The sequence below is a fragment of the Neomonachus schauinslandi genome, chromosome 7, assembly GCF_002201575.2.
Source record: "Neomonachus schauinslandi chromosome 7, ASM220157v2, whole genome shotgun sequence".
Lineage (NCBI taxonomy): Eukaryota > Metazoa > Chordata > Mammalia > Carnivora > Phocidae > Neomonachus > Neomonachus schauinslandi.
The window spans coordinates 93,821,986-93,835,924 of NC_058409.1; the positions used below are offsets into that span (position 1 = coordinate 93,821,986).

Sequence of the window (13,939 nt, forward strand, 5' to 3'; positions counted from 1 at the left end):
AGGGCAAGGCAAGGACAATGCACTCCCTGGTGGCTAGCCCTTCCTGGGAGTTCTTGGAGGGGTCTTAATGCCACTGCCCACTAGCCCCACAAGGGCAGGATCAGCTCTGCCTTGTCCATTGCTGCAGCCCCTTGACACACAGCACACAATAGGTGCTCAGCTAATGTCGGTGAAATCCAATATTATGGCCTGCCTTTGGCAGAATGATGGCTCTACCTGAAGACAGAATCTCCCTGGGAGATTGTTAACCCTTCCATATGAAATTTTTGAGAACAGGGCGAAATAGTTGAAAATTCTAAGTCCTGATCTCCTATTCTCAAGACCTTCCCTCAGTACCTATTCCCTCTCACAAGGGTGACTCAGAGCTTTGTGGTATGGGGCCACTTTTTCCTTTGATTTAACATGCATTCCTAGCTGGGCTGTGTACATGGCAAAAACTCCACACAGGGCCACAGCCTCGAAACCTCCAGAGCGGGCTGTCCTCCTCGGTAGCTCCTGGTCTTGTGAGAGCCATGCTGAGAGGAAAAGCTATATCCTTGTTGGTGAGTGATGGCTAAAGAAAAGCACAGCTTCTAAAAAGAGGACAATCATCATGGGAAGCTTCAACAGTGCACAGAACAAGGGGTATCTTCACTGCCCTCTGCTTGGAAAGATCTTCCCTTCTCTTGCCTCTTCCTTTATCTGCATAACTTGCCTTCCAAGACTCTGCTTGTTTAGCATCTCCTCCAGGAAGCTCTCCTAAAATCCCACACAGGTTACATCTGGTGACCTATTTTTTATGCTCTTAAACCTCCTGTACCCAACTCCTTAATAATCATCATAGCTAACATGTAATCAGTTTATCATACAAGGGGCATGCACAAACTCTGTAAATTATACATGGCATTGGTTCAGGAAACATATAAGAAAGGAGTGCTAGCAGGAGGCATGCTGTCCACCCTCTCCCATCCCACGAAGAGCTGTGCTTGGACTGGACATGGCTGGATGCAGAGTGCGTTGTGCCCCAGGAGAGGTATTCCAAATTCCCTGCCACCTCACATATTTACACAACGATTGAGAGGCGGACAGGAATCACTTGACCGAGTTGGAAGACCCTGATCTTTGCAATCTGGATCAGGGGCTTGAGGAGGACCAGCTAAAACTCAGTTTGTGTGCCTGTGCTGATTTCTGCCAGACACCTCACCATTCTCCCTGTAGAGACCAATGGTTGCTAAGTTACCTGTGAGGGAGCTGTAAGGGTTGTAGATCAGTCAGATTGACTGACTGACTGATCTCCATAGGGTGCTTACAGTTTGCTAGGCATTATCTCACTTATACTCACAACAACTTATGAGTTCATCATTCATCATCACACAGATGGTGAAACTGAATCTAGAGAGACTTGGCCATAAACATTCAGCTACTACATAGCAGTGATAAGATTCAAACCCAGAGCCGGCCAATTCCAGAGAGTCAATTCTTATCTTGGGTCTGGTTCTGCATCTCACGGCCCTCGCTACGTCATGCTGCCATTGTCACTTAACTTGTCAAGTCCCCATCTCCTTAAAGTAGGGCCAATGCCTTTCATCTCTGTATCCCCACTATAGACATTCAACAAACATTTGCTGAAAGCATGGATAGATTTCATACTTCGTCTTCCCACAAGCTCATGCCCTTATCAGGCTGCCTTTCAATCCAGCCCTGGAGAAGGGCAGAAGGTATTGCTCTGAAGACCAAGTGAGCCACAGTGTAGAGGTCAAGTTCAGTAAAACTGATGAACACCTCAAGGCTATTCCAAGAGGCGCAAAACCTCTCCCACAAGGCCAGGAAAATCGAGGTTTTGCTTTTCAGTGCCTTGCTGATGTGAGTTCTTATTTACTGCACATTCCCATCTAATGGTCTTTAGCCAATGGCTTATCAAAAATGTCACATTTGGCTCCTTGCCCTCCCAAGATCAATAGGAGGGTCTTATGTGGGCTGGTTGTGAAAATGAATCAAATCCCCAAAGAGGGGGAGAGAACTGGGAATGTGTCCAGTCGCAAAATGGCTTCCCAAGCACCGAAGAGGAACAGAATAGCAGGCACTGGGCAGCTTCTCTAGGGGCCTGGTCTCAATCTTTTCCCAGGCAGCCATGTGACCTTGGGCAAGTTACTTCAGCTCTCTGAATCTCCACTCTCCAGTCCCTAAGCCAGAGAAAGTAAAGGCACCCACCTCTGAGGGCCATTAGGAGCTGGGCCAGGCTCATGCTAAGCAATCAATATCAGCTATTCTTACGCCTATTATTATTGTTATAAAAGCTTGACATATTGTAAATCCTTTGTGCTAGCCATTCCACTCTTAAGAATTCATCATAAGGAAATTATTAAAAAAATACATGAACATAAACCTGCAAAGATGTTTACTCTAGTAGGATTATAATGCTGAAAAAGGGAGATTGGTTCCAAAAATTTTTAATCTTTAGAATGGACTATTTGTGAGCTTGTGGAAGAATATTCAGATTTAGAAAGATGTTCCCTACCTATCTTTAGTCAAAGAATCAGGGTAAAAACTGCATGTGTGGTATACTCCTATATTGGTAAAAACGATTGCTACATGTGAACAGAAAACTGTCTGGAAAATATACTAAAAAAATGTTGTTTTCTAGGTTTCCTAGCATCATCATATATTGCTTTTATAATGAGAAAAACATAAATAAAGGTTATCATTTTAAAAAATTGAGATTTGTTTTGTATTGCTTGTTTGGGGACTTGTGTTATAGATGCTTTGAAAAACATGGTATTAGTAGCTTCTATCATTTCTTTCTTTCTTTTTTCTTTTATTTCTATGTGCCGGCACAGTTCCAAGTGCATTATAAAGATTACCGCATTTAAATCTCACAGCAATGCTATGAATGTGTAGTATTACTGTCTCCATTTTATAGATGAGGTAATGGAGGCAGAGACAGGCTGAGTGACTTGTCCAAGGCCACACAGCTTCGAAGTACTAGAGGTTGAAATTCAAGACCAGGCAGTCTGGACTGGTCTGTACTTTTCTGCACACGCTTGTCTGTATTGGAAACAACAGCATTGGCATTCCACAGAATATTTATTTAAGCTTTATTTGTATCTGTGTATTTACATATTCTGAAAATTATATTTAAATCCCTGCAATGACTTGATATATACAATAGGACCCATTATCTGAGGATATTTGGAATTAATAAAAGGCCACTTAAAATGAATGCCCTTAACAAATGGGAACATGATTAGGACTTCATCTTGAAGAATGAAGCTCTAATTATGAACAAATTATTTCTACCACAGACTTAGGAAAATTCAGGTTATACTAGGAACCATAGTCTAATTGTTCGAATGCACATTTAGTTTTCATCCCTACACAAAAATGTGATGGCAAACATTTCATTGTCTCTCAGCTGCATCGATTGCAAAACACATCCTGGTCTCAGAGATGTCAAAGATGAGCATTATGTGCATCTCCGAATCGATGGAATACTCGAGAACAATGCAGCATCACTTGAGCTTGACGGGTGTAACACCATCAGAAGGGATATTTCTGTAAACACACTGGCTGTCTCTGTCAAATGTCCTAGGACCTCTCTTGGTGTTATTCTAATTGCCCTCCTGGAAGCGCCGATTTTGTCACCTGGTTACTTCTTGCTGCTGCATATTTAGCTGCGTTTTACCTCAGCCAGATCCATGTTTGCCAAGGCTTCCCCCCAGCACTTTAAGGCAGATCTCCGGCACCACTGTCACTGACTTAATAAAATTCCTGTTTGTGCACGAGTTTTAACTGTAGTCCATCAGCAATGGTGTTTACATCGTACTTTGTGCAGGCTGCTCCTGGAAAAAAGCGCCTACCAGAAACGAGAACAAAGAGGGGTCTGACTGCTCAGCCCCGACACACCAGTTTTGAGGCTCTCCATTCTTTCATGTGTAAAATGGGACTGCTCCTCACAATGCCTACCTCACTGGGTTGTTGTGAGGATAAAATAATTCACAGGAAACAGTCCCAGGCACATTGAGCTCCCAGCTAATGCTGACTATTACGACCATAACTAGTGTTACACGGGGAGGGAGCTCTGAGTGGAGAACATTTTTATAAGTGATCAGATGATTAATGAATATTTTTGTCTTATAACAACTTTTGCTTCTGTACGAAACATCCTTAACCTGAAAGGGGCTTCAATTAACTTTTTAAAAGCCATTAATTTTTGTGAAGATGTTGGAATAAAGCTTTTCTTAATATCTCTGAATGTAGACTTGAACTTCTGTAACTCTCATTTATTAGGAAGCTTATCGATCTGCAAGCGGCTTTCTTTGAATGCACACTGGCGTGTGTTTGCTCAGATAAAGTTGTATAAGCAAATGCACTGGTGGATTCTGTTCCACCAAATGCCATGTAGAGCAGAAATACAAGTTTGTGCCAGAATGTGAAACCAGGAGTGCAATTGCAAATGGACATGTAACATGTCCCACAAAGGTTATATATATATGTATAGATGTATGTATATATATCTATATTATAGGTGTATGTATATATCTATATGTGTGTGTGTGTGTGCGCGTGTGTATTTTAGTGCAGAGGTTTCAAAGCTAACTTTCAGTTTAGGGTGCAACCTCTCTATTTCTGTATTTAAGGCAAGGGATGGAAGTTGTTGTTAGATATAGTAAGTGATTTAGCCTTGAAACAATTATTCCCTATTGCTTTTCTTTCAAGCTTGTGGATCAATTTAATTGAAGAGTAGTCAGAGCCCGTAAGGGAAATGATTAAAGAAAATACTGTTGTGATTTGCAACTACGTATATATATTCATTGTGATTTTTCTCAAAATGGTACAAACAAAACAAAGTATATAAATAAATTGAATCTTGAGTGATATAAGATTATAGTCACCATCCATAGCCTCCTAATTCTTCTTTTACTCACAATAGATTCAAGCTTGTCATGAATTCATTTTCCTTAAAGAGAGAGACATTACAAAAATTAAGAAAAGTATAAAGAATGTGGTAACAAATATCCGTATTTGAACCACTCCAATGCATAAATGTTAGCATTTGTCATATTTATTTCCAATCTTCGTGCATGTGCTGGAGATGGGGAGGGAGTTTGCTTTACTGTTAATATTTTATTATGGATCAAAGCAAGTGCTTTTCGAACCTAATTCTCAGTCCTGTTCTCCTTACCTACTCCAAGAGGTGACCATTCTCATGAGTTTAGTCTCTCTCCCTGTGTCTCTATCTGTGTAGAGAGTTTTTTCTCTGTTACACAAACAGTAAACATACATATACCAAGATTAATATTATAATAAATACGGATTTGAACTATACACTATATTTATGCTAATAAAATCATTGCTTTTATCCATTTTATTTATGGGGTTCTACATAAGATCTCACTTGAAGATAAAGGTCTTTGCCTAGGAAATTTGCAAGCTCCTGAATTACAGCGCCTCTGAGAGTCTACTCAGTCTAAATACGCAATGTGGTGCTGAACCCTCTTACTCATCCTTGTCTTTCCAGTTTCTGTCTTTCTCCCTGAGTTCCATGTTCTCAAGCATTTCCCTTCCTGAAAAACATCCACAGTGTCCTCCCATGCACCTCTCTCAACACTAGCTGTCTTGTAAAACTCAAGCATCCCTGGAGATTTCTCCTTAGCTCTGCTTGGTGGCTGCCCAGGAGGGCATCCACTCATTTAAGTGGCAGTTTCGGTTCCTGTTAGGATGCACCAGATAATCACAAGGGGCCTCCTGAGAAAGACCTTTCCAAAAGTACTTTTAGTACAATACAGAAGAAACCAAGTCTCTTTTGGTTTCACAAACTCTTTCTCCATACCTCAAATTCTTTGGGAAAGGAAAGGTCTGAAAAACATGCCTGTAAAAATATGCCTCCCTCCAAAATGAAGTTAAATCATTATGTGATGTGCTATGCAAGCTGACAGTCATACTCTGGTATTCCCTCTGCATGAAGCTCACACTCCACAGGAAGGGGGAAGTCCGGGGAGAGCCCATCTGACCGGTCAGTGGGCACCACAAGGGCGTGGAGATGGCAGCATGGGGAGAGAAGCAGGGTGCTCAGAGCACTCAGGGTCCCCATGTCCCAGGGACCTAGCCAGTCCCACCTCAGACTGCAACTGTGTGCCGTTTACATACTTGGGGAAGAGAGAAGGGGACAAAGAAAAGTGAGAGTTCATTTTCAAAGAAGGCTCTGAATCTGAAAGGGATAAACCCAAGGGGGCAAAAGCTAACATCACTAATCGCCATCTATAAATTTGCTTTAAAAAATGTCATTTAGGGGTTTTCTGCTGATGAAGACAAATAGGAATGTGTGCTCAGCTCATTTTATCTTGGCCCACACAGGCTCCACCTCCTGGATTCGAGAGTATTTCCTATGATCCTGGAGCAATTTGTGGTCTCTTAAATAGTTCCCTATTGTTTAATGTGTCTGGTGGCTAGCATTGCTTCCCATCCCACAGACACATCTCAGTGTAAAGCCCTGGGGGTCAACGGCATCTGCTTCTATCTCAGTGCCACACAATCCCTAGCATCTCCCTCTAAGAATCCTGCTGGAGCTGCAAGCCCACTCTCTGCTTCCAAGTTGCCTCTGGAAGTCACTGGGCTCATGGCTCCATCAGTCTGAGTGATGAAATAGGCATTTTTAATATTTGCTAAACAGGACTGTAGAGAAGGTGAGTCTCAGCAGGGCTCCCAAGCGGTAAGAGCATCTTGTTGTCTCAGGTTAATCATGTACCTCATTTGCCAATTATTGACTTGTTCTCACAAAGGATTTTACTTGGCTTGACATATCAGTAGCAATCAGTGATGAACTGTCAAGCAAACTTGCTCACCCCCTTAACCACCCAAGACCCCAACTTGCGGCAACAACCTCTGAAATTTCCTTTGATGCCTAGCACTGTAGCTGGGTCAGATTATTATTATTGCTTCAAGTCTGAAGTTCCTTTCCAGAACTGAGGTTGAGCAAATCTGACACAGTTTGTCTGATTTCAACTGCCTGGCAAGATGCACTAGGCTTCCTCACACACCATCCCTGTTAAGAATTCGAATTAGTCCGTTGAGACTGGTTTATATTGACTTTGTTTTTGTTTTTGTCTAGGTCTTAAAAAATGCAATACAGGGTGTCAAAATGCTGCATTTAAAAGACAATATAATAGCTGCCTTTCAAATGGACAAAGACTAAACAATGAAAACACTCAGGGTATGTAAGGATTCAGGTAAATAAAATGGGCACCTATGCCCTGCTGCTGGTAGCTAGGAGGTTAGGGTGCATTAACTGGTGCAAACTTTCAGAAGGACAATTTGGCAATTCGTATTAAGTCCTCACGGGTTGACTTTCAGGAAAGGATTAAAGGTGTCCACAAACACTAGCCACAAGGACAGGTATCTCAACATTTTATTGTAAGTCAGTAGGGCTTTTCCTGGATTTATCTGGTGCTCCATGTCTCAGGGTCAACATAAGATTGTATTTCCTGCTCCACTGAAGTTAGGATAGGACTTGCTTTGGTCCGTCAGACAAAGGCTGAAATGACATGCGTCACTTCCAAGCAGAAGTCTTCAGGGAAGGGTCCAGAATTCACCACCTTCTCCTTCCTTTGCTACACAGAACTAGTATCTCCCTGAGAGTGGAGGTTCTATAGGTCTGTGTCCTTGAGTGAGGCTGATATTGTGCCAAGGCTTCTTTAATCCATGCGAACGTGTGAAGTGGGGTTTCCCAACTTCAGCACGACTGACACTCTGGGAGGGATAATTCTCTGTCGTACGTGTTTAGTAGCATCCCTAGGGGTGACCCACTAGCTGCTAGTAGCAACTCTGTCCCTGTGTGAGAACCAAAAATATTCCCAGACGTTGCCACAAGCATCTGCGTTGGGGGCAAAATCACCCCTGGTAAACGAAAAATAGCTTCTGTTATTTTAAGCCATTTAGATTCTTAGTTCCCCCCCCCCCCCGCAAACTGATAGATTTTATTATAGCAAAAACATATGTAAACATTCACCAAAAGGGGTAAAAATTATGGCTCTTTTCGCTTCCTTTTGTTTCTCTGTTTTGAAATTTTTTTCTACAATGAAAATGCAATTTGTTCTTCCATAAGAAGGAAAACACACTAGAAAATTAATTTTACTTGAAGAAGCTATATTTACATCATTGCTCATCTATATACAGTATTTGCTAGGGCCACACAGAGTTTCTTAGTACCACGAAACACTTGTATATGCTATCTTTACGTTATGCTTTAGTGGAAAAAGTGTTTTCCCATTCTACCTCTGTTGTGGTGGTGTAATTACAACACCATTGTGAGCCAGGTGACACAGGTAGACAAACTGAGGCTAAAAGAGGTTAAGGGCAAAGTCTAAGATCTCCTGGTTAATATAAGCAGGGCCTCTATCCTGAACTCTCCAATTCCAGGACTTTCTCCCCCATGCCACATTGCCTGTGTATCGCTGTAAAAAGCTACATTCAAAAATTCAACAGGGACTCACTCTGATTCTTGAGGTAAGAAAGGATTCTCTTCTGTATTTAATATCCTTGGACAAGGATACTAAACCTTGTAGGCTCTTGGTCAAAGCATGATACTCAATAAAATTTAAGCATAGCTATTTCATGCAACACAGCCAATAGAATTTCATAGTCATCCCCCCTCCCCATCTCTTTCTCTTTCTCTTTCTTTCCAGCTCAAATGAGTCACCTTGGCTAGACTGCCAATCCCCATAGAACTTATGTTCCTTGATAGGATATGCCAATAGAAATGAGAAATTCTATAATGGTTCGAGATGTGAGTTAGTCACCTATCCCTGCAAGGAGCTAAGCACCGTCTCCTCGAGGAAATGTAGCTCATCAAATGGACATGAATGCACGTAATGACAGTGACTGAATGTGACACTGTGTAGGGAGTCGGTTTTTTCTCTTTTTCTTTTTTTTAAGAAGTGCCCCTATATTGTACCTGTCTTGTGCATTTCTAAGCATCTGCACTGTGTCTCACTTACTTGACCCTCTAATGCACGCTAAACTCCCAAATTGGCCGCTGGACTGAAACCCTCAGCGTACATCAGCCCATGCCTATTCATTTCCCTTCCCTTGAACTGTGATGAGGCTGTCCCTGGAGTGGAGCTATTTTGAGAGGACGACCGCTAGAACAATCACTAGCCTGGCAGGAGATGGACAGTGTGGTGTAGCCACAAAAGAAAAGACATTGTCATTGAGGGTTTGAGTCCTGAATGTCAGAACAGCAGGGAAACTGGGCAGAGTATGTTCCTGCCTGCTGTCCACTATCCCTCAGTTCCAGGGAGTTACCGACTTAACTTGCCATGATCATTTGCTTTTCCATGATACTAGTTGTTCAGAGCATGCAAGGGAAGGGGGTTAACAGTGCTTTGGTACAGTGTCGGGAAGAAGCGTTTTTCTCCAGCAAAGCTCCTTGCATCCAACTGACTGAGAGGAAAGTTATTCTCAGCTGTGCCCAGAGGCATGTTCATATTTATTCGAATAAGGCCAATAAGCAGATTTCACCACCTCAAGTCCTTCCCTGTGCTGTGGTAGAATCAGTGGAGTCTGAAGGTCAGGACACCACCTCACAATCTGCATAACTTCCCAGGGCAGCACCCTGCTGCCTGGCCAGAAGTTACAGAAATGCCATAGGGATGCCTCTCAGCTGACTTTCTCTCTTTCTCTGGATGCGAATCTCTTTGAAGAGCAGATAAAAATTTTGTATCAGGAGTTCTGCTTGGTCAGGGGCTATGTTAACTCATCTCTGAATAATCAGTGCCTAGACCAATAAATATTTTTCTGGATGGATGGATGGATGGATGGATGGATGGATGGATGGAGGATTTATTGATCGCCACTTTACACATTGGTCCCTACAGCCTGGGCTGTGTATGGTAAAACAAACAGAAAACAAAACAAAAAGTCCCACAGCCCTCCTCTAGTCCTTTATATTGATTCTTCGATTCTATCAGGTTGTAAAGATGGGATTGCAAATAAGTTTCATTTTGAGAGCCAACACTGGTCAGTTGGTAGTGGTTGCCTTGAGGGTTCTGTTGGAGGTTATGTGTGCACTGAGCTCACCGAGGAAAAAGTGCAGCCATCAATGAGCAATGTCGGCCATGAGCCAAAGACAAAGAAATGGTGGCCTGACTCCTTTGCATTTGCCAATGGGTTTAGAGCTTTCAATTCTTTCAATTCAATTTTCTAGATGAATACCTTTCCAGCACATTTTAAAGTCATCTTTGACTGGATAAAATGAGTAGTTAAGGAAGTTTTCCTTCCACTGGGGTATTTTCCTAATGTATTTCTTTATGTACTTGCTGGATTTGAAAGCCAATGAGGCAGGAACGCCCTACTTGGTTTTTCTCGGGATACGCAATTCTTATTGGAAAAGAAAACCAAGCTAGGTGGGTGTTAATTTGTCCCCAGTGGTGTGTATGTAATAAAATCTCTACCAGGACAAATTAAAGGATGGATGAGAGGAAAAACAATGAAACCCATAATCTAATCCAATCTCTTCATTCCCAACACTGGGGATAATCTCACTTTCATAGTGCCATGGACGTCCCAAGGAACTCAGTAGAGGGAGGAGTAGAAATCACGGAGAAAGGGCTGAATTTTGGTTAATTTACACAACGCTTTGGGATGTCTCCTACTGATACTGTAACAAATTGATCCAATAACTAGAACACCTGAAATGAAAATGCCCAAGGATTAACCTCCAGGGCTGGCAAAGCTGACTTCACCAGGTAGGAATGTCATCTTTTTTTTTTTTTTTTTTTTTTTTTGAGATACCATTCATACAACATAAATTATGCCATTTTATAATTCGGTAGTTTTTTCGTATATTCACCATGTTGTACAATCGTCACCACTATCTAATTCCTGAGCATTTACATCACCCCTAAATGAAACCCCATACCTTCCAGCAGTCAGTCCCAATTCCCTTCCCCCCCCCCTCCCTGGAAATCACTCATCTCCTTGCTGTCTCTATGGGTTTTCCTATTCTGGACAATAAACAGAATCATACAGTATGTGGCCTTTTGTATCTGGCTTCTTTTACCTAGTACCATACTTTCAAGATTCATCCATGTTTTAGCATGTAACAACACTTCATGCCTTTTTATAGTTCAATGATATTTCACTGTATGCATAGGTCACATTTTGTTTATCCATTCATCAGTTCATGGCCATTTGGGTGATTTCCCCTTTTTGGCTATTATTAATAATGTTGCTCTGCACAGTCATGTATATGTTTTCATGAGAAAGAACATTTTCAGTTCTCTGTGTGTATATACCTAGAAGTAGAACTGCTGGGTCACATGGTGATTCTAGCTGTGACTTTCTGAAGAACCGTCAAATTCTTTTCCACAATAGCTGCACTGTTTTGTATTCTCATCAGCCATATACCAATGTTCCAATTTCTCCACATCCCTGCCAACACTTGTTATTGTCCAACTTTCAATTATAGTCATCCCAGTGGGTAGGGAGTGGGAATTTCTTTAAACTCATAGGTCCATCGAGCATGGTCATACCTGGGCATGAGATGGTGGAAGTCCCCTTCTTATGTAAACACCAAAGAGAGCATCCTTCCCAAGGGAGATGTTGAACTTTAAGAACTGGGGTTGACTGATGTGAATCTGTGATCTCCAAAACACACCTGGGGGGACTTCCTGAGTCACCCGTCGACCAACTTCTGCTTCACCACTGTCTATGCTGCTGTTTTTCAATGACCAGGGCACTGGAAAACAGGAAGTGACATCAAGTCAGTGACATTAGTACACATTTGTTGGTTCTACATTTCTGTTAATTTGCATGCCAGGCATTGAAAAAAAAATGAAGATGAAACTCACGGCAAGTTCATCTTTAAGTATAAACTCATAACCCAGGGCAAGTGAAATACCGGCACAATGCTTTCCAAACTTCTGTGATTGCTCTTTACTGATCGAATACAGTAGGAGCTGGAGTCTGGGAAGTACGTGTAAAGCTTCTAACAACCTCGAATAGGGCTGGGGTGTACAATTACCAGCAGGGGAGACAAGAGTGATATTAACTTGGCACCAAATTTAATTCTTGTAGCCTTTAATTATTCTTCCCAGCCAGAAACAAGTCCAATATACTGACATTTTTACAAATGAAAAAAAAAAAAAGGAAGCAACAGTGAACAGACATTGGCCCAAAGTAAATAGCAATAGAAAATAAGGACTGGATCTCAGATGGACGTAATATTGGGGGTGACTCCTTCCCTGGGAGGGATCTAAGCACCATGTGGAAATCACACTTCTTTCATGGTGACATCAATGTACCTCTGTTGCATTTGAAATTACGTATATAGAAAATATTGGTTGTCCACACTCGGCTTCCTTCAGAACTTTAATAAAAGGGGTTGCAGAAATACCTATTTTTAAAGAGTATTTCTTTCTTTTTTTTTTTTTTAAAGATTTTATTTATTTATTTGACAGAGAGAAACACAGCGAGAGAGGGAACACAAGCAGGGGGAGTGTGAGAGGGAGAAGCAGGCTTCCCACCGAGCAGGGAGCCCGATGCGGGGCTCGATCCCGGGACCCTGGGATCATGACCTGAGCCGAAGGCAGACGCTTAACGACTGAGCCACCCACGCGCCCCTAAAGAGTATTTCTTAATAACAATGAAGCAGGCCGTACCTTCTACACTCCTGAGGGTGGTTTTATTTGCAAACACAGAATTAAGGAATAGCTGGGAGTTACTAGTAGTTGCCCAAAAAAAGCAAGCTCATCTCTCAGAGCCTTGTTTTCCTGATCCCTTAAATGGGAATAAAACCTAAGTGGAACCTAGCTTTATAATGGTCATTAGTGATTTGTTCAGATGGAACTTCTGAAAGAAGTCCTGGGGGTCTTTTCACTTTGTAATCGATCACTTTGATGGACTTGTGGGTCGGAAAACTTCTTTAGCACAATGGGCAAAGGACTGGAATCAAGCTCCCCTCTGCATTCTGTAACAGACAGGCTTTTCTGAAAACATTTATCTATATTTGGCGGCAATTCAGTGCAAAAGGTTTGGACGGTCAGGAGAGGTCATGGGATTGCTGAAGGCTGGCATGAAGGGTTAGTGAACTATCTGACTTGGCAGCCCTGCCTGTTACTATCTAGCCCCTGCATCAAGACAAGGCTCATAAATGACCTTGGTGCCACTTTCTCCATCTGTAAAATGGAAAGGTGAAATTTTTGGATCTCTGAAGGTTTTCCATATCTAAATTATAAAAGAAAACCACAGAATGACTTGAGGGTATGAAGTTTTTTTTTTTTTTTAAACAAGAGAGGGGATGATTCATTTTTATTTAGCTCAATAATGGGTCAAATAAAAAGTCAACAGGGCTTAAAATAAAGCTGGAGAAACAATGATTTGGACTTTCAAAAGAAACTCTTGACCTCTAGAATAATAAAGCCAGGGAACGGGCTTCTAAGGGAAATTTGGAAGCTTTGATCACATAATATCGTTAAGAAGAAACAACTAGTAAGTCCCGAATGGGTCAGACCTTTAGATGGGACTAGATGGTTTGTTCCTCAAACATGTTATGTGGATGTTGGACATGGAATACTTCCTTGTAGGGAGAGGAATACTACACAGTATGGAAGAGCAGGGATTCCGGGCTGAGACTTCCCTGGTTCAAATCCCAGCTTTGGCACTTGCTAAGTGTATCAGCTCTCTGTGCCTTAGTCTGCACATCTGTATCGTTGGGACACTATTATTTATTTCACAGGGATGTTATGAGGATTTAATGAGCTAATCCATGCAAAGCTCTTAATATAATTTTAGGCACAACATAAGTCTTAAATAAAAATTAGCTATCATTATTATTATTATTATTATCTGTAAGGCTCTCAGCCTAAACAGAATGTTGTTTATTTTGCTGAAATAATGACATGTCCAGGGGGAAACACTTGTTATCACCCATTAATCAGAAGCTCTAATTATTATAATTTGAAAA

General features: G+C 41.7%; 1 protein-coding gene across 3 annotated transcripts in view; it reads right to left on the minus strand.

Annotated features, from left to right (window-relative positions):
• The window catches only part of TENM2 (teneurin transmembrane protein 2), a 923,271-nt gene that overhangs the window by 187,677 nt on the left and 721,655 nt on the right, over positions 1-13,939 (minus strand). For all 3 annotated transcript variants that reach the window (XM_021701194.1, XM_044917119.1, XM_044917120.1), the window contains one exon: positions 11,508-11,713. In XM_021701194.1, the coding sequence (XP_021556869.1) occupies positions 11,508-11,713 (206 nt within the window). The remainder of the gene's footprint in view (positions 1-11,507; positions 11,714-13,939) is intronic.